General features: G+C 40.7%; 1 protein-coding gene across 7 annotated transcripts in view; it reads right to left on the bottom strand.

Annotated features, from left to right (window-relative positions):
- LIMS1 (LIM zinc finger domain containing 1) overlaps positions 1-19,318 on the bottom strand; it is a 134,912-nt gene that overhangs the window by 42,023 nt on the left and 73,571 nt on the right. Inside the window, exon 1 of one of the 7 annotated variants that reach the window (XM_012737624.3) lies at positions 5,887-6,567. The exons of 5 other annotated variants lie outside the window; for them this stretch is intronic. In XM_012737624.3, coding sequence (XP_012593078.1) covers positions 5,887-5,993 — 107 coding nt within the window. In that variant the 5' untranslated portion in view covers positions 5,994-6,567. Of the gene's footprint in view, positions 1-5,886; positions 6,568-19,318 lie in introns of those variants that run through there. One more of the 7 variants, XM_012737625.3, reaches the window with a different exon arrangement.

Below are 19,318 nucleotides of genomic sequence, written 5' to 3'. Positions count from 1 at the left end.
TGGCATATTATGGGGGTACAGATTTTAAGGTTTCAATAAATGCCCATTTCCCCCCTCCCCCCAAAAGTCTGAGTCTCCATCATGACCATCCCCCAGATGGTGCACATCTCACTCATTATGTATGTATATACCCACCCCCCTCCCCCCTCCCCCCTCCCACCTGCCCAATACCCTATTACTGTAGTACCTATGTGTCCACTTAGGTGCTACTCAGTTAATACCAGTTTTCTGGAGAATATATCTGGTGCTTGTTTTTCCATTCTTGGGATACTTCACTTAGTAGTATGGGTTCCAGCTCTAACCAGGAAAATATAAGATGTGCTATATCACCATTGTTTCTTAGAGCTGAATAGTACTCCATGGTATACATATACCACATTTTATTAATCCATTCTTGGATTGATGGGCACTTGGGCTGTTTCCACAGCCTTGCAATTATGAATTGTGCTGCTATAAACATTCGAGTGCAGGTGTCTTTTTTGTAGAGTGTCATAGAAAATTTAATGTGTATTGACAACACATTTACAGATTGATTCTGTTAAAATTGAAGTTGGTTCATTCCTAAATGTCTCTCAGCAGTGCAGAAAAACAGAAAAGGGATCCTTACCAAAAACTTTTCACTTATTTTCATTCTTTAACAGACCTAATTTTTAAGCAATAACAGTGCTATTTTTAGTTTCTGCACACACTCCACTGCTACAGTCATATATCACTTAATGGCGGGTATATGTTCTGAGAAAGGCATTGTCAAGTGATGTCATTATTGTGTAAACATCATAAAGTATAGTTACACAAACCTAGATGGTACAGCCTGCTATACACCCAGTCTAGCTGCTTCTAGGCTACAAACCTGTACAGCTTGCTACTGTACTGACTGCTGGAGGCAACTGTGACATAACGGCAGGTATTTGTCTATCTAAACATAGATAAGGAATAATAAAAACATGATATAAAAGATAAAAAATGGTACACCTGTATAGAGCAGCTCCATTATAATCTTACAGGACCACTGTTGTATATGTAGACCAAAACATCATTATGCAGCACATGACTGTATGTAGAAATATTTTAGGTGACACAGAGAAAAATATACTTCCCTTCAGAAAATAATCTTCCCCAAACTACTGAATGAGAAAAACAAAATAATCATAATCTATACTCTTATATATGTATCCCTCTCTTAAGCATCTCTCAGTGTGATACTATATAAATTATAAGTTAATAACAAAGACTAGAAAAGTAGAGTGTAAAGTATAATCTAGAATAAAAGCAGTATCTCCGAGCCAGTTTAGGTTTTCGTTCCTTTATTCATTCAATGAGAAATAGACACTGAACAGTGACTACCTGTGAGGCACTGTGGTTGGCACTAGATGTGAAGGAAATAAGGTAAGTTCTCTGGTCTTGGAGAATCCCCTCTCCAGGATGTGGGGGAGGGAGGTGAGGGGTGAGGAGGGCTACCTGTAACACCAATTATTACAATAGGAGCACTTACAATCAAACACATATGAGAAAGCACTACTAACTTTTAAAGAACAACACTAGCAAACTGATAACTCTCTGTACAGCAAATTGCAAAACAGGTATGCAAGAAAACTCACATGCTAGGTTGATTTACTCCAACTTCATCTGAATTCTAAATACTAACTTATTTGAATCAAGGATAGGATTTTACAGCCTCTAGTCCCTTCTCCTTCCTTACAGGATCCCAGCGCAGGGAAAGTCCTTAACACAGTGCCTGGCCCATAACAAGGGCTCAATAAATGGTAATGTATTTGTCAGGAATACATGATCTGAGTATTCACTCTCAAACCAAAGGCAAGGACATTCCCACCATCTAAAAATGACTGTATACGCTTCTAGAAAGATATGAACTTGGAAAGTTTATTTAATAACCAGAAAGTAAAGGCTACTTTTTCTTTGCACTTCCAATCCTGATTATCCTGATCCATCCCGGAATCAGGACACCTCAAGGTCACTGCTGGAGTAAAGGAGGACATGAATAAAGTCTAAGGCCTGAAAAGCTCATTGCTACTGTCCATCAACTTTACCTTTTCACTGTACTCCTAAATTATTAGGAATACAAATTCCAAAGTACATTTTTTAGATTTGCATTCTTTCCAAATGGCTGGCGCTGCCCTGATTTTATCTAGGCATGATAAATTTAACTGGGAGGTGGGGGAGTGGGGAGGGCAGAAGCACAAACAAAGTAACAACAGGGAAAGATCTAAGGGTTCTTTATCTTAGCACTAGACCAGGGGTCAGCCCAGGTTTTCTGTGTAGGGCCAGATAATAAATACTTTTTATCTTTGTGGGCCACAACTATCTGTGTCACCACTCAACTTTGCCAGTGGAGCACAAAACCATCACCAACATACAAATAAGCATGGGTGTGTCCCAATAAGGCTCTATTTACGAACACTGAAATTTGAATTTCAAATAATTTTCACATGTTAAGAATATTCTTTTTATTTTTATTTTTTCAACCATTCTAAGCTCCTGGGCCATATAAAACCTGAGAGTGACAGTTCACCAACTCCTGTGTTAAACTATGTTTTGAACAGCCAGGAAAGATTTGAATTTTGAGGTGTCCCTAATCAGATATTTACAGATCCCTTATATTTGAGGCAGAGCAACAGGGACATTGAGAATTTTAAGGGGAGGAAATGGCTCAAATGTGTTTGTCTTCAGGTATCTTCAAAAAAATATATAACATAATTTAAAAGATAGAATAAACAAAGAAGTATATATATGTGGGTATATCTTAGATATTGTTTTTGGGCATCAAAAATTTCAGGGATAAAAGACTCAATTCTCTGTAAAGCTCTGAGGCTCAGGACAATTTCTGCGCCCACTGGAAAAAGTAAGTGGGAGTTACTTTAACTATAACCCTCAAACACAGTGGGTAAAAGTTCCACTGTACGACGCATGCAAATAAAGTAAGTTTCAGGTCATATTAAATACTTAAAAATCCATAAAGCCCAGTGTTTATCACACTGCTTTTTACACATTTCTGTTTTGGACAATTTCAATTTGAAGCCAGAACTATTTTCATGTGTATTATAGTGCTCTTTAAATACTTATATTTTATGTTTCAGACCACAACCTTTTATTTAAGCCTAAGAGGAAAAAAAAAATGTTTTCTGGCAGTGGGCATGGCCCTTTTGAAGTTATTTTGTTAAAGTCCACAAACATGGCAAGAAAATGAACACATAACTAGGAAGGAATGAGAGCAGGAATGAATCTTATGCAATACTTAAGACAGCAAGACAAGATATTTGATAGAACATATATTCAAAGTCAAATAATTGCTCAAAGGGAGAACATCTGTTGGTCATTTTCGATATGCCAAAACATAGTTATTCTTTGGGTGGGGAGGAACTGTGTTTTATTCACCTTTGCATCTTTATTTTGCACATAATAGGCATTCAATGAAAATTGGTTAAATGATGCATTAACCATATGGCACTATTAACTCTATGTCACTATTCACAAGATAATAATGCCACTTGCTTCACTGAGTTAGTGGTGAGAATTTTGTGAGAGAATAACAATGAGTAATAATCGTAGTTTTTTTTTTAAATCTCCATTTTAAAGAAGAACAAACCAATGCTCAAAAAGACAATATAATTTGTCCAACTGAGTGGCACTGAGCTTGGATATACCTAAATTCAAAAGCCTCACCCTCCCTGACTCCTATCAGAAATCTCATTTAACACTGAAACAGGCTGAGTATGTAAGTAGGGTGAAAAAGTCTACCTCTCTAAACTGATTAAGAATCCAAGCAGCCAGGTTCAGTGGCTCACACCTGTAATCTTAGCACTCTGGGAGGCTGAGAAGGCAGGATCACTTGAGCTCAGGAGTTCACTGCCAGCCTGAGCAAAAGCAAGACCCCATCTCTACTAAAAAAAGAAAAAAATTAGCTGGGCGTGGTGACCCCCTCCTGGAGCCCCAGCTACTCCAGAGGCTGAGGCAGGAGGATTATTTGAGCCCAGGAGTTTGATGTTGCAGTGACCTACAGTGACACCACTACACCATAGCTGGGGTGACAGAGCAAGATTGTCTATAAAAACAAAACAAAACAAAAAAACAAGAATCTCTGGGCAAACAGACAATTGCCAAATTCTCAGCTAAAATGCACTCAAAAAACTCACAAATTAAGAAAAACAATCATTCTCTCTGCATTAGGGGACAAAAGAAATGGCAGAAACCCAAGTCCCTTATATCACCAGGTAGCTATATCACTGGAATGGCTGGGAAAACATTGCTCTTTAACTCATTGGAAAAGCAATACTTAATAATTACTCTTCCTCTTTTAATTTAAATTCTAGGCAAAAAAAAATTTAGTTGTTTCAAAGACCATTGTAACTATATAAATAACTACCTCCTTGACACATACATAATTTTATTCCTAGGCACCTTGGTTATCATCCGAAAATAAGTAAAAGAGGGTTTGGTTTAGAAGGCTGTTGTGTACATCTTAATTTTTTTAAAAAGAGAAGTCCTCAGAATCCCCAAATCTGAAATTAAAACTGTTTCTGGTAACTTCACTCTTTGATCCACTGTAGACTGCAGTCTACAAATAAATACTGATTTCACAGGTCACTTTCAACAGCTTATCTGGTTAGCAATACAGAACTCAGTATTTTCACTGACCTCACATACAAAATTTTTAACAATTCAAACTCTGAAGCTTTCAAATTGTTTAATCCAATCAATTCAGAGTTAAGACATAAAATGTAGTTAAGAGACACGTGACATAGCAGGCAATAAATTCTGATGATGTTAGTAGCATCAGTAATACTCCTTTAATTCTACCATCCTCTTCAAAAATTGGTGAGTCAATAATTTTCAAATAAATGCTTCCCTCCCAAAGTACAGTTCCTGTAGCATAGCTGTCTGTAAGACAAATATAAATTTAATAAAGAAGTTTTTAAAAGCTTGTCAATTTTTCTTGTGTCAAATTTAAAAAGAGAATGTAAATTCTGAAAATGAGTTTGTAGGAAAAAGATCAATAGTGCGTACAGACAGCCCTCCCACCATCCAATCAGAATATTCAAATACTTAAATCAAGACTCCTGAAACAAAAAAAAGTAATAAACAGTAAATGTAATAATAATAATAAAAAAAAAAACCTCTCTACTACAGCCTTCTGTCAGCACTAAAACAGGAGCACTTTTCATTTAAGGAACAGAGAAAATATGAACCCTTCACAGTTAACATAATATTTTAACGCATGGGCTTAATGTTGTAGGGACTTTTCAGAACCTCAGATCTAAAAGAAGTTTTCAGTAGTTACAACAAAAGACTAAAACTGTGTTGTTTTAGGCAAATTAACTTTCAAAGCCAAGAACTCTAACCTTTTTAGCTAAAATGATCTCCAGATTTTTGATGGCCTTCCTTCCTAGGTTATATTCAGTAGTGCCACAGCATTCCTTTGTTGCACAGTTCAATAACAAAGGATCTCCATGAACACCCCAATCCCCACCCAAATCAGCACAAACTACGCCTACCACCAAAACTCAAAGAAAAAAATCCTCACAGAAACATATTCTAATAAGCCAAAGCAAGCTCTCTTTAAACTAAGGGGAAGATAAATTGCTTCCAGTTTAAAATACTATTCTGGTTATTATATAATTTTAAAGACATAACAACACTACAGATTTGGGAAAGAGCTAAAACAATTTAAAGGATTTGTGAAGACACAGGGAAGAGTTCTAGTTTTGTACAGTTCCAATCAAGCACAATCTTGGTTGTGTTCAGTCTTTAATTGCAGACTGAGAGGTTCCTTCTCAATGTGTACTTCCCAGTACTGCATCCACTTAGGAATGAATCCCGGCTGCGATTATTAGTGCCCTGACCTTTAGCCAATCATGACTTTGCACTCACCTTAGCTCTTCCTCTGGTAACCCATTTACTCTCAAACTCTCCGGACGATCTCGTCTTCTCCTGTAGAGACCTGAGTGTGAAAGCTCTTTAAGCTGTAGTGCAGTCATACTTCTCTCTACACATCAATTACTGACACTTTAAAGCATTTATGCTCAGCAGTGTGGCTGCCAGGGCTCAGAAAGGCAGTGTCCCTTGCTGGCCGACCTCAGCACACCTGACTCTGAGTTAGAAACCTCCACGAGGCCAGGCTGCTGAAGCACAGCTTCCTGTTTCTCTCTAGCACACACCCTCCTCAGCAAGGCATGACTTGCCTTATCTCTGGGCCTTGCACCTTGGGGAGGGGGGAGTCAGTGACCCAGAAGGCAGGTTACTCACATGTTCAGCAATAAACAAAATTTAATTGTTATAAATAATCATACCAACTCCATTATAAACCTTTCCGGGATCATTCTGAACTAAAGTTGGGCTAAAAAGCTCCAGTAAAGTAATGACTAAAGAAGGGTCCTGCTCTTGTGTTATTTGCCAGGAAATCCATTAACACTTCATAGGCAGCTGTCAGTTTAAAGAAATGCCTGGTCATAGTGAGCTCTTACGGACATTTTCCTTGAAAAAAAAAAAAAAAAGGCAGAATTCTAAAGGGAAGCAGTGCAATTCCTCCCTCTCACCACTCCACTTTAAATCCTCTTTAGAAGGGAAGGAAGTGTCTTTGGTCCACCCTCCCTCCCCTCATTAAATATTACTAAAAAAAAAAATCATAGCTGAAAGGAAGATGGTTTCTCCTATCAACCTGCATTCAATGATTTTTTGAATCGGTAACTACTCACAGTGAACAATCCCCTCTCACAGGACAGGCCACTCTGGTTCAATCAACATTGTCGGCTTAAGGGAGTTATGAGTACCTACAAGCCCTGTATTTAACTGTATCTTTGACCTTAGATGCCCACGGCGTTAAAGAGATGGTTTGGGGCCTGGATGTGGGGATGTGGATGATGGAAGATGGATAATGTGGGGCAAGTGCTTTGTCATCCAGCTCCAAATGATGTTATCCAGCAGCAGGCATGGCTCTCTCCACCATCCTCTTCAGTCCCTCTCAGTACATATCATGTCACAAACAGAGGCTAGATCCTGGCAAGTTCTTAGCCAACAGTCTGACTCCATGGTTCTAGTAATTTCTCTCTAGGCAAGTTGTACTAGCCTCTTTTCCTTCTAGAATCCTCTCAACAACAAGAGCACAGAGAAATGGGTCTGATATTTTTCTTATACTCAGTGTTAAAGAGTTAATATATTCCCCTCTCTAAGAGTATCTGCCCACAGGGAGAGGGAGGTCTGTGCTGCTTACAGATCCCAGCTCCCTTAGGGCTGCCATTTGTCACCCTGGTTCCACTGCCCCACTGGAAAACAGATGACTTTTTATTTATTTATTTATTATTTTTTTGAGACAGAGTCTAGCTTTGCTGCCCAGGCTAGAGTGAGTGCCTTGGGGTCCGCCTAGCTCAGAGCAACTTCAAAATCCTGGGCTCAAGCAATCCTTCTGCCTCAGCCTCCCAAGTAGCTGGGACTACAGGCATGTGCCACCATGCCCGGCTAATTTTTTTTCTATATATATTAGTTGGCCAATTAGTTTCTTTCTATTTATAGTAGAGACTGCATCTCACTCTTGCTCAGGCTAGTTTCGAACTCCTGACCTCGAACAATCCACCCACCTCGGCCTCCCAGAGTGCTAGGATTACAGGCATGAGCCACCACGCCTGGCCTCAGATGACCTTTTAAAGCTGCCATTAAAACAATAGCATACATATTTTAGATGCAGGAAAACAATTTTTACCAATTTTGTCACTAAACTAGATTTAATCATTGACGAAACATGTATAAAAAGATCAGGTGACACAGTTGTATCTCTCTGGAAGGAAATACAAAAAAACTGGTAATCCTGGCTGCTTCTGAGGGAGTTGGGAGACAGGAGCAGAAGAAAGCTTTTTTATTACCACACCACTCTACACCTTCTGAACTTTGAATTATTGCCTATTCACAAACAAATAGAAACAATTTAGGAGATTTACATATGCATTTTATACAAAGCTTTAGGATCCTAAGACCTAAAATACAGAACAATTTAGTTTATAGTAAGAGAAACATATAAAATCAGGACTCCTAAAGTATCTAACTCTCTCACTTTTTATCAAGAGAGTTTAAAAGACAAATGAACAGAAACAACCACTGATCTTTAATTTTTTTTCGCCTTGGCATAAATACAGAATAGAGCATAATGAATAAAATATTAATACAAATCAATTTTATATTCACTGCAAACATAGAAACTCCAACATAAAATAGGCATCTTTCTATAGAAAAATATAATTAACAGCTTTGTTGGTAAAAGAGCTTTTAAAAAATTAATGAAGCATGCTGACAAAGGAAAAGAGCTTGGTGACGACTAGAGGTTAACCAGACAGGAAACACCTCACTGTGTAGGACAAATCCTGCATGTGACGAGTCTAGGGTTAAAAGGATGTGAAGAGAAGGTGAAAAAAACCCAGTTCCCAAGCCACATAACAAATAAGCTGAAACAACTCTTGTCCTCTGCCTTTCACAATTGCTGTACTGATAAATAGGAATTTCAGTAAATCAATGCTTATGTTCTAATGAAACTGCCACAACTGAGTAAAATTAAATTCTGGGCCTTTGGGGAAGGTTCTTTTAACCACTATCTTCATTGAAGACAGAGACAGAGAAAGAGGACTGATCTCTCTCCCCAGCACCCCTTCAAATGTGCACTGAGACTAGCCTGTGCCGCAAAATAGCCACTGCCTAGCTCAGGCTGCAGCCAGACTGCCAATCCCCGACACCGCAAGGTGCTCCCGTGTAGGCACACGGCAGGGCGGGGACAGGGAGAGGAAGTCTCAGGTCTCCTCTTTTTCCTTTCAAACATACTTTCCCATGGATATGGAGTTACCAATTGTGCCTGAATTCTCCGACTGGGCCTATTTAAACAGTTTCAAATTTCTAATAACTGTCTTAGCATGATTTTGACAGTACAGAGGGAGGCCTGTAAAAGCGCATTTTCCAAGAGTCCTTATATAGGATATTTTTCATTTTAGCACACTAAAAAAATCTTTGAAGGCTAGTCAGCCTCCCATTCAAAGCAGAATTCTCCACCTCCGTTTTTCTTTTTTTTTTTTTTTTGAAACGGAGTCTCGCTTTGTTGCCCAGGATAGAGTGAGTGCCATGGCGTCAGCCTAGCTCACAGCAACCTCAAACTCCTAGGCTCAAGTGATCCTCTGCTTCAGCCTCCCAAGTAGCTGAGACTACAGGCATACGCTACCATGCCCCCCTAATTTTTTCTATATATATTAGGTAGCCAATTAATTTCTTTCTATTTATAGTAGAGATGGGGTCTCACTCTTGCTCAGGCTGGTTTCGAACTCCTGACCTTGAGCAATCCACCCACCTCGGCCTCCCAGAGTGCTAGGATTACAGGCGTGAACCACTGTGCCCGGCTTCCACCTCCGTTTTTCACATGCTCTCACCCCCAGACATTATCCATGACCTGGGATTTTTGCCTCTTCGTGGATACTTCCAGTAATGGGACTCCTGATGCTTTTCACCCCAATGCCTGGTGGCTATAAAGGCACAAATCTTCCATCCTACTTTTACTATAGTACAACTGGTCTGTGAACCTAATTACAACTTTCTGTCCTTTTTCCAAACTGTTGGGTCCTCCTTGAATCTTTACTTAGACTCCTAGCATAATCAGGTATGTGTTCCAGCTCAATGTCATCAGCACAGCTGATGATAATTTCGTCTATACATTTAAGCTCTTCATTGAAATGACTTCAGACAAAGCTCTATGGAGCATCACACAATGTCTATTTCCTCCATGGCTAACATCTAACCCAGTAGTTTTCCATCTTCTGGGAGTCATGAACCTTCTGTGAATCTGACGAAAGTTAATGACTGTCAGAAATGCATGTAAGCACAAAATTTTACCACAGTGTAAAACTTTAAATCTCATTTGTTCATTTAATATGTATTTACTCTGTGTCCAGCAATGGGCTAGATGCTATTTCAAAAAAGTTTTCTTCCCTTAATTTCTTTCAGTGTCCTAACTCCTCTTTCTGCCAGGAATCTTATCCTCTTCTAATCTATCCTCCATATTTCAAAGTAATCTTTTGAAATGTAAATGGGCCACTTATTGACCCTGCTTAAAAACCCTTCCATGGCCTTCATGATATGGTCCAAACAAGGTGAACAAGATCTGTCCATATGGGACAGCTGAGCCCCACACCCTATCCCAGCTGAGCAGATTAGACTTCAGGTGGTTCCCAGGGCAGACTGTGCTTCCCTTCACTTCCTGGCCTTCACATGTACAGCTTCTAAGACTGGAAGAAGGCTCTCTGGCAGGACAACCTCCTAATCATCCCACCAGGACTCAGTGCAAGGATCATACTGCTCCTAGAGAGCAGCAATATATTCAACCTACCACTGTGTCTACAGGGCCAGGGGCATGGTAGACATTCGCATTTGTTAAATAAATAAATTCTTTGGTTTAGATGTCCAACCCACTGATTTTGACAGCCTACTCCTTTTAAGATGCTATGTTTGAGATGAAATCTCCAGAGTTTTGAAAAATTTTATAATTTCTGCATTTAACATTCAACATTACTTAAATGAGATTTAAAAGACTCATCTATTCCATAGTTTTGAAAAAATTTACTTTCTCAGTGAGACTGTAAAAACTCTGAAGCTTTTATATTTGTAGAGTCGAATAGTATGGTTCATAAATATAAACACTTTCCATTTGGCATAAGAGTAAAAAATTAGCTTAGATTTTTGCCTAAACTTGCCATCGTCCAGCTTTTAGGTCCTGTTGCAAGTAACCCCTTCAGGCATAAATAAGTGGGTAAAGAAATCTAACTGAACATCAAGCCCTAAAATAGATCATTAACGTTTCTGAATCATCAGTTCTTTCTCCTATACAGAGTGAAGAGAGCTGCAAAGTAGCTTCCCTGGCAGAGTTATAGTTAACTGGGGCTCATTACCAGTACTTTTTTGAGCAACCAGGCCATTTATTTTCTTGTGACATATAATAAGAAAAGAATTTTATGTTTTGCAACTAACTTTGAACTTGATGGAAATGAATCATTTTCAGTTTATGTTTTACCTCATGAATAATCATTTACAGGGAAAAGGAAACTTTACCTAATAAGGCAAGAATATCCTTCCATACGATTCCTAACACACTTTCATACTGTGAACATGTAATCTGCCAGCCGCACTACCCTCCTAAATGAGGCCTCTCAAGAGTGCTCTGGGCTACCAATATGAAGGAAGGACCCAATGCTGGACATCTGCTGCAGAAGAGTACAAACCACCACGTACCACTGTGAGTATAGAGTCAAGGTCAGACTAAGTAGAGCAGAGAGTATGAGAAGGCAGAATAAATTACTCAGAAAAGTATCTAGGGTGGTGGGGAAAAATCACCAAAGATATGGTCCCATTCACAAGTAGATGACGTTGCAACTGTCCACAAGCCCCTCTGAACTTTTTCCTCAGTTAGCCTTTCTGTAACTCTGACACATCCAAGTGGATACAGGTTGAGCTGTCATACAGAGCTCATGTGAACGTGACCATGTCATTCTGAATCAGAAACATACAGCAGTATCTCTCACAACCAGCAATACCAGGTCATCGACCAGATAATCATTCCGCCGGCCAGACATCACCGATTTGCTTCATCTTCCCCTTCTCTCTTCCATTCCGCAGTCCTCCTACCCTTTTAAGCTCTTCGCTAGTTAGGGGACCCACGTTTTTCCAGGGCTGCGCGCACCGCCTTGTCCAAGGGGTGCGCAGGTGCAGTAGTATGATCTCGCGGGGCTGTCCCTAAGCACGTGGGTTGGGCTGTCCCGCACGGCTGCAGAAGGAGTGCAACCTTGGTTTTGGTGGTGTCCATCGTGGGCAGTGGATTAATAAAGGCCATGGCGCTGGTGGCAGCCCTGAACAGGAAAGTGGTCTCCACGTAAGCACCTGACATTGTTGTTAGGGCGTACTGGGCTGCAATCTAGGGTTCTGAGCAGTGTGTGCAGGTCCTCAGACCTACTTTTTGCTGGAGGGACACCACTTGTAGTGGAAGATTCAACCCAGCTGGGCAGGAAGGGAGGACAGTGTCCTGAACCGGTAACATCTGAGGACTTGCAGCGAAGAAAGAGACCCAAGGTACAATCTGCATTTGCAGGTGGACTGCCTGGTGGCCGCCAGCTCCTGTGCTTCAGAGACAAGTCCTGTGATAACTATGCTTCCGAAGGTGCAGCTGCTGGTGACTTTCTGCCAGGAGAAAAGACAGTTGGGGCTGCATAGAGCGCTACAGTCAGAACTCAGAAATCCAGTCGACTCCCCTCCCCTATAATTTGGAGGTGAGAGGTTAGTGAGGTGACAAGGCTTGACAAGATTACAAGGCTGAGGATCTCCTTCCAACCCATCACTTTTCTCAGTACACTAGAATCTTCTATGCTACGTGAAATCTACTTTTCTCTTCAATCGTGTCCTTTCCTAAACACACACACACACACACATATATATTCCGGGTCATCGCCATCTCTGTTAAACAATTAACAAATATTCTCAAAAGCCACTGACACAATATGGCAAGTTTCCCTGGCATATTTCTACTGAATCTAGAATGAAACTTCAAATAACCTATCCAATCCCACATTTTTAAGGGGCTGAGGGAGTGTACACAGGGCAGGCTGGTGGAAGGGTACCAGAGGGAATCGGGAGACATTTTAGCTGATAGTTCCATGTTTTGTACAGAAACTTAATACTTGCCATGGTTGTCATATAAGTACACAGGAAGTCATTTAACTATCAACGTCCTCAGTTTTTCCCTTTGGAAACAAAAGTGGCTGAATTAGATGATCTCGATGGTCTTTTCTCCAGATTAAGATTACTTGATTTAAGAAAGGACCTGTGCAACATGTTGTGCCAATGTTGACCAGACTCACTGACTAGGCATGTTTGAATTCTTCATCAGGGCTTTAGCCAGAAATCTCATTCCTGAGTAACAAAGGAACAGGCTTTACACATTCAGCTATTCAACAAACATTCTCTGAAGGCCTCACATATGCCAGGCCCTCAGAGCAGAGGCAAGAAGAGAGGAGTCAGACACTGAGCAGTCTCTGGGCTCTTCCAGATCATCATTCCCAGTTCACCTTCTCTGAGACCCAACAGACACCCCAAGGATGAGAGCTACACAGTAAACAACAGACAAAAGGCATGCCGACCTTCCCCAGCCCAAGACACCTCCTCCACAATGAGGACAAAGAATCTTCCCTCAGAGCACGGAAGCCTCAGGGGAGGAATGAGGAGACAGACGTTTGCCAGAGGACTGTACTTTTCCTCCCTGAAGGTAAATCGTAGGGTGCCTCAGTCAGTGCAGGAAACACGTTTCTGGAAAACTACACATAAAGTTAAATGTTAGTAAAGAGAACTTTTCATTCTCTAAATGAACTTGTTTTAAAAAGGAATTCTAGTGGTAATCTTTCACAAAGGAGAGCTCTTCTGCACATCCAGATTTTCCCATACTTTGACTTGAAACAAGATACAAACATATTTGTACTGATACCCCTTTTTAGAGAACATAGCCACAAATAGTTTCTAGCCATTCTGCCTACCCACCTACCACATACTTTATAGCGTATCTATATCTGCTGAGCACATTTCTAAACTAGACCTGCATTAAAAAAAAAAAATCCAACAGGTGAAGTACTTGTGTGTGAGAGGGGAGAAGAAACAGTTATTTTCACATTCCAAGATAAACAGTCTCAAGTTAGCAATTCTAAAGACCTGAAAGAACAAATAAGGTTCTTCTCTGTGCCTTGGAATTTAAGGGGTGTGTCCTAAAAAATAAACCACAACTTCTGCTCCACCCCCAGTATAGGTTTCATTACTGTCATCAGTACTGTCAACACATCAACTTTCACTTCAAAATTATTTTTACCAGGTTATTAAAATATTTACCAGGTTCTGTATAAAGTCTACGCTTAAAGGCAGCAACATTAAAAAAAAAAGTTGTGTTGCCTCATTTCTGTTATCAATATTATCCCTTTATTTACTGTTATTTTTTCCTCCCTAACTCTGATAAAGAAGTTCAATTCAATGATAAAAATAGAATTTATAAATTTAAGAAAGGATTTCTAGTCCAAAAGACATAATTTTTTCAAAAAGGGTATTATTTCCTGTGTAGTATTATTATTCCAGAGTAACTGAAAATGATAATATAGACATCTTTTTGACATAAAAAGGTGTTCATGATACACTATTTATTGTGTCAAAAAAAAAAGAATATGGCATACTATGAGATTCTATTTCACATGAAAAGACCACATATGTACTGTGTTTCCCTGAAAATAAGACCTACCCATAAAATAAGCCCTAGCAGGATTTCTAAGCATTTGCGCAATATAAGCCCTAACCCGAAAATAAGACCTAGTGATGGGCATGGCTACGCAGCGTATCTGCACAACCCATGCATTTCATCGCTGAGCGTTAAAGACAATGAGCAGCCCTTCTCATCTGCCCCATGAGAGCTCTATTGCTCGACAGGAGAGATTGGGGCCAATGGTTCTAAAGGAAATAGAGTTGCAAGAAATTCAGGATCGAATTCGGGGTTTGGAGAGTTATGATGATGTTCCAGAAGAAGATGACTTAACTATATTTGAATAAATGTAGATTGTTGTACAGTACTTAAAAAAAAATCCCCTGAAAATAAGCCCTAGGGTGTCTTCTTGAGGAAAAATAAATATAAGACCCTGTCTTATTTTCAGGGAAACACAGTATGTACACAGAGGTGCACCCCCCCCCCCACCAAGAGTCTGGAAGGGTATTTAACAAAATACCTGTGGTCAGCGGGAAGTGGAAGACTCGGAATTAGGTGGTGAAAGGGGAGGGAGTAGAGGGCACTCCAGATGGAGGGGACACCCAGCAGTGTGAGGAGCTATCAAGGGGATGATAAAAGTCAAACCAAGGGGTTAATCTGATTCTGTTGCCTGCCCTGCTTGCTTTTGGTCATTTGCTTTTTATTATTTTTGCCCCTTTTGCCATAAAGGTAGCTTAAAGGCCATGCCACTGAACCCTGAAACGTAACCTTCACTGGCTACTTAATATAACATTGGTAAATTACACCATGGTAGTAGTCACTTCAGTTCCATGCCTTAGACCATCCCCACTTCCCTAACCCATAAATATCCCTAAACCTTATCTTCAGAGAGGTGGGTTTGACAGCTGTTCTCCCACCTTCTCGCCTGACAGCCTTGTAATTAAATCTTTCCTCTTCTGCAAAACCTGTGGCACAGTGACTGATTCACTGCACGCGGACAGACCTGGACCTGGAAATAACAAGAATGGCAGAGTCAGGGATCTTCTAAGCCAGGACCACAGGTTTCAAGTGGATGTGAAAAAACTAGAAGTCATGTAAGATGAGGGTCCAGCTGAGGCTATCGTGAGGAAGGGGAAGAGAGAGAGACACGGACACACACACACACACACATACAACACAATCACAACATGGCTGGCGGGTGGGGCAGGGCTCAGTAACAGACACAGAGGAATGTGCCGGGGCATCCCAGCAGTTCGGGTCACACTCTGTTAGTGAGCATCTGACATGGACTGGCTCCTCTCTAAGCACCCGAGACTCACTGTCCCCCTGGAGCCTGTAGTCTGGTAGAGATGCTGGTATTAACCATATAATCACACAAATATATGTATGTTGAAACATGTCAAGTAATGTAAGAGCAGGGTGCTATGAGAATGCTCACAGCGGAGAGAGGGGCAGGATAGCAGGGGAAAGTTTCCTGAGACAGAAACACTGATCCGATACCCTGAAAACCTGAAGGACAAGCAGGCACTAAAACAAAAGGGCCCGAGGTGTGGGGCACCAACCATGCGGCTGAAGGCAGGGCTGGGAGGTGAGATGAGATTAGAGACACAGGCAGTGGCATGTCAGAGGGCCTGCTTTTTTACCCCGAGAGCAACGGGAAGCCACTGTTTGAGGCAGAGCACGGACAAGATCGACTCTGTGGCAACAGCGGCAGTGGGGTGAGGCCCTGGCAGAGCAGTGGAGAGCCCACATGGCAGTCCAGGGAAGAGACAGCAGCTTGCACTAGCTGGAGTGGGGACAAAGACAACAGACAGGACAGCAGGTTAGAGGGGTGCATAGGAAGCGAGGCAGAGAAGGGGACAGACTAGACAGGGGTGGGGGTGGGAAGCATTGATATCACTAACATTTTCACCCACATTCTTTTACTGACATAACAACAAAACAGACCTGGTGAAGCATAGCATGAGCTGTGTGTACTTCATGCTGCCTTAATCTTGCCCACAGGAAGGCAAGCACTTTAAACTGAGTTTAACAGAATAGTTTTAAAAGAGTTCACCAAAGAAAAAACTAGGACACAAAAATGTTCACCTCACACTATTGTGAAGCTCCATCTCCAACTAATTATCTAACATAATTATTACTAACAATAAGGTTTGAGTGCCTACCAAGCACATTATGTGTACTATCTCATTTAATCTCCACCTCAACTCTATGATGCAGGCATCACCATAGTTCCCATTTTACAGATAAGGAAACTGAGTCTTAAAGCAGTTAAATGACTTGACCATACAACATAACAAATAAGAGAGTGTAGATCCAAACCCAGGTCTATTTGACTCAAACATTCCCATTTTAGCCATTAAACTACACTGTCTCAGGGTCCAAAACATTCTCTCCCACAGACCATCAAAAGGTCAACTCTAAGCTAGAGCTGCCTCTCGACACTGACAAGCCTAACCCAGGAAGCTTCTAGAAACTCGGGAGCATGACAGGCATGGGAGCCCAAAAGACAACCCCTGGATGTAAACAGAATAGAAAGAGACTAAAACCACAAAGTCACCTCAGCCAGCTCAACCTTCTCTCCCCCTAAAATGAACAAGACCTAGTCTAGTTATGTTCTACATGATTTTTTTATTATTTTATTTTATTTTATTTCCACTGTTTTCATAGGGAAGAAATAGGTGAATACTGTGAATGGTCAGTTTGAGGGTTCTGGAAGGAGACGGTGAGGTACTCAGGTACAATTCTCAATGAATATATCTCCCTCTTTGGCTGATTTTCTCCTACAGGGTCTGGAAGCAAATGGAAGAAAAGGGTCAAACTGGTGACCTTTAATATTAATGAATTCCTGTATTCCTTAGGAGTCTCTGAGTCCAATGTACCAAAACTGCTTTGTTTCTTTTTACAGTACATGTGATTATTCAATGTTTCCAGGAGTTCTGGAAAAAAGGCAAAGATTCTAATGAAAACAGATTTTATCATAGCAACTCTGCTGAAACCAAGGGTATTGTTTAAATAGCAACAGGCATTAGAAGCAGCACAGACAACAGACTTGAGGAGAGCGTGGGCGTATAAAGAGGCAGTGATAACGTGACCAAACCAATTTCAGTTCCTTTGAGAACACTTCATACCGCAAACTCACTTCAGAGTTTAAGGCATTCAAACAGCCACTTGTTTACACTACCTTATGCAAAGGAAGGTTAGTATACAAAAGTGATTCTACAATACAAAACAAACTACTTGGTGAGACCAATAAAGAAAAGAAAGGCTTGCAGTTTTATCCTCCAATTCTGATCTTAAAAATCACTGCCAAGATTTAAAAAACTCTTTTTCCCCCACAAAACAATTCAGAAAATTAAAAAAAAGACTCTTAAAGCCGACATTTGATTGATCAAATATACTAGATAAATATACTTTACTGAATAAAAATTCCCAAAATAGAGGTGAAATATTTCAGAACTTAATGAGACCACTACATAGAACCAAAGAAAAGGCACTATTTACAAGGCAAATGGAAGAAAACATTCATACAATTTTTTTTTTTTTTTGAGACAGAGTCTCGCTTTGTTGCCCAGGCTAGAGTGAGTGCCGAGTCGTCAGCCTAGCTCACAGCAACCTCAAATTCCTGGGCTTAAGCGATTCTCCTGCCTCAGCCTCCCGAGTAGCTGGGACTACAGGCATGCGCCACCATGCCCGGCCAATTTTTTCTATATATATTAGTTGGCCAATTAATTTCTTTCTATTTATAGTAGAGACGGGGTCTCGCTCTTGCTCAAGCTGGTTTCGAACTCCTCACCTTGAGCAATCCGCCCGCCTCGGCCTCCCAAAGTGCTAGGATTACAGGCGTGAGCCACATTTACACATTTTAAAATTTTATTTTATTTTTTTTTTTGAGACAGAGTCTCGCTTGTTGACCAGGCTAGAGTGAGTGCCGTGGCGTCAGCCTAGCTCACAGCAACCTCAAACTCCTGGGCTCAAGCAATCCTTCTGCCTCAGCCTCCCGAGTAGCTAGGACTACAGGCATGCGCCACCATGCCCGGCTAATTTTATATATATATTAGTTGGCCAATTAATTTCTTTCTATTTATAGTAGAGACGGGGTCTTGCTCTTGCTCAGGCTGGTTTCGAACTCCTGACCTCGAGCAATCCACCCGCCTCAGCCTCCGAGAGTGCTAGGATTACAGGCGTGAGCCACCGCGCCCGGCTAAAATTTTATTTTTTATTTTCTTTTAGACAGTGTCTCTCTGTGTCCCCCAGGCTGGAGTGCAGTGGTGCGATCACTGCAACCTTGAACTTCTGGGATCAAGTGAGCCTGTTGCCTCCCAAGTAGCTGAGACTACAAGCATGTGCCACCATGCCCAGCTAATTTTTAATTTTTTGTAGAAACAGGGTCTGGCCATGTTGCCCAGGCTGGGCTTGAACTCCTGGCCTCTAGCCATTCTCCCACCTTGGCCTCCCAAAGTGTTAGGATTATAGGTGTGAGTCACAGTACCAGGCCTATGCATTATTTTTAAAATGATAGTGAGCCTCAGGGAAAAAACTGAGTCTTTCCTGAGGCTCACTACAATTTAGGATATAATACCTTTGTCAAGAGCTAGGTTAACTGAGCGTTTACTATGTGCCAGGAATAGTGATAAGTATTTTTTAGGCATTCATCAAATTTAATTTTTATAATGAAGTAACGAAATAAGTACTATTATTATTCTCATTTCAAAGATGACGAAACATATGTAGAAAGTATAAGTAATTATTACATAATTCAGTGAAAATCTGAAAACTGGCCTTATGCCTGATTTTAAACCATTACAGTATATTGCCTCCTAGCCAGAAAAAGGTTATTTTTCTCAGCAGTGGAATAAAGCTCATAATCAGAAATTATCTTACAATTCAACCACAGTTAAACACAATGTGGTATCTTGGACTGTATGTTGGACCAGAAAAAAAGACATTTTGAAGGTAACACAGGGTGTTGACAAGATGGGAAGCTGGGTGAGTGGTATATGAGGATTCTCTGAATTCTCTACCCTTGCAACTTTTCTACAAATCTAAAATTATTCCAAA

Source organism: Microcebus murinus, chromosome 3 (assembly GCF_040939455.1).
Source record: "Microcebus murinus isolate Inina chromosome 3, M.murinus_Inina_mat1.0, whole genome shotgun sequence".
NCBI classification, from domain to species: Eukaryota; Metazoa; Chordata; class Mammalia; order Primates; family Cheirogaleidae; genus Microcebus; species Microcebus murinus.
The sequence above is the reverse complement of the archived record's forward strand: the minus strand, read 5'-3'. Positions and strand labels throughout refer to the sequence as shown.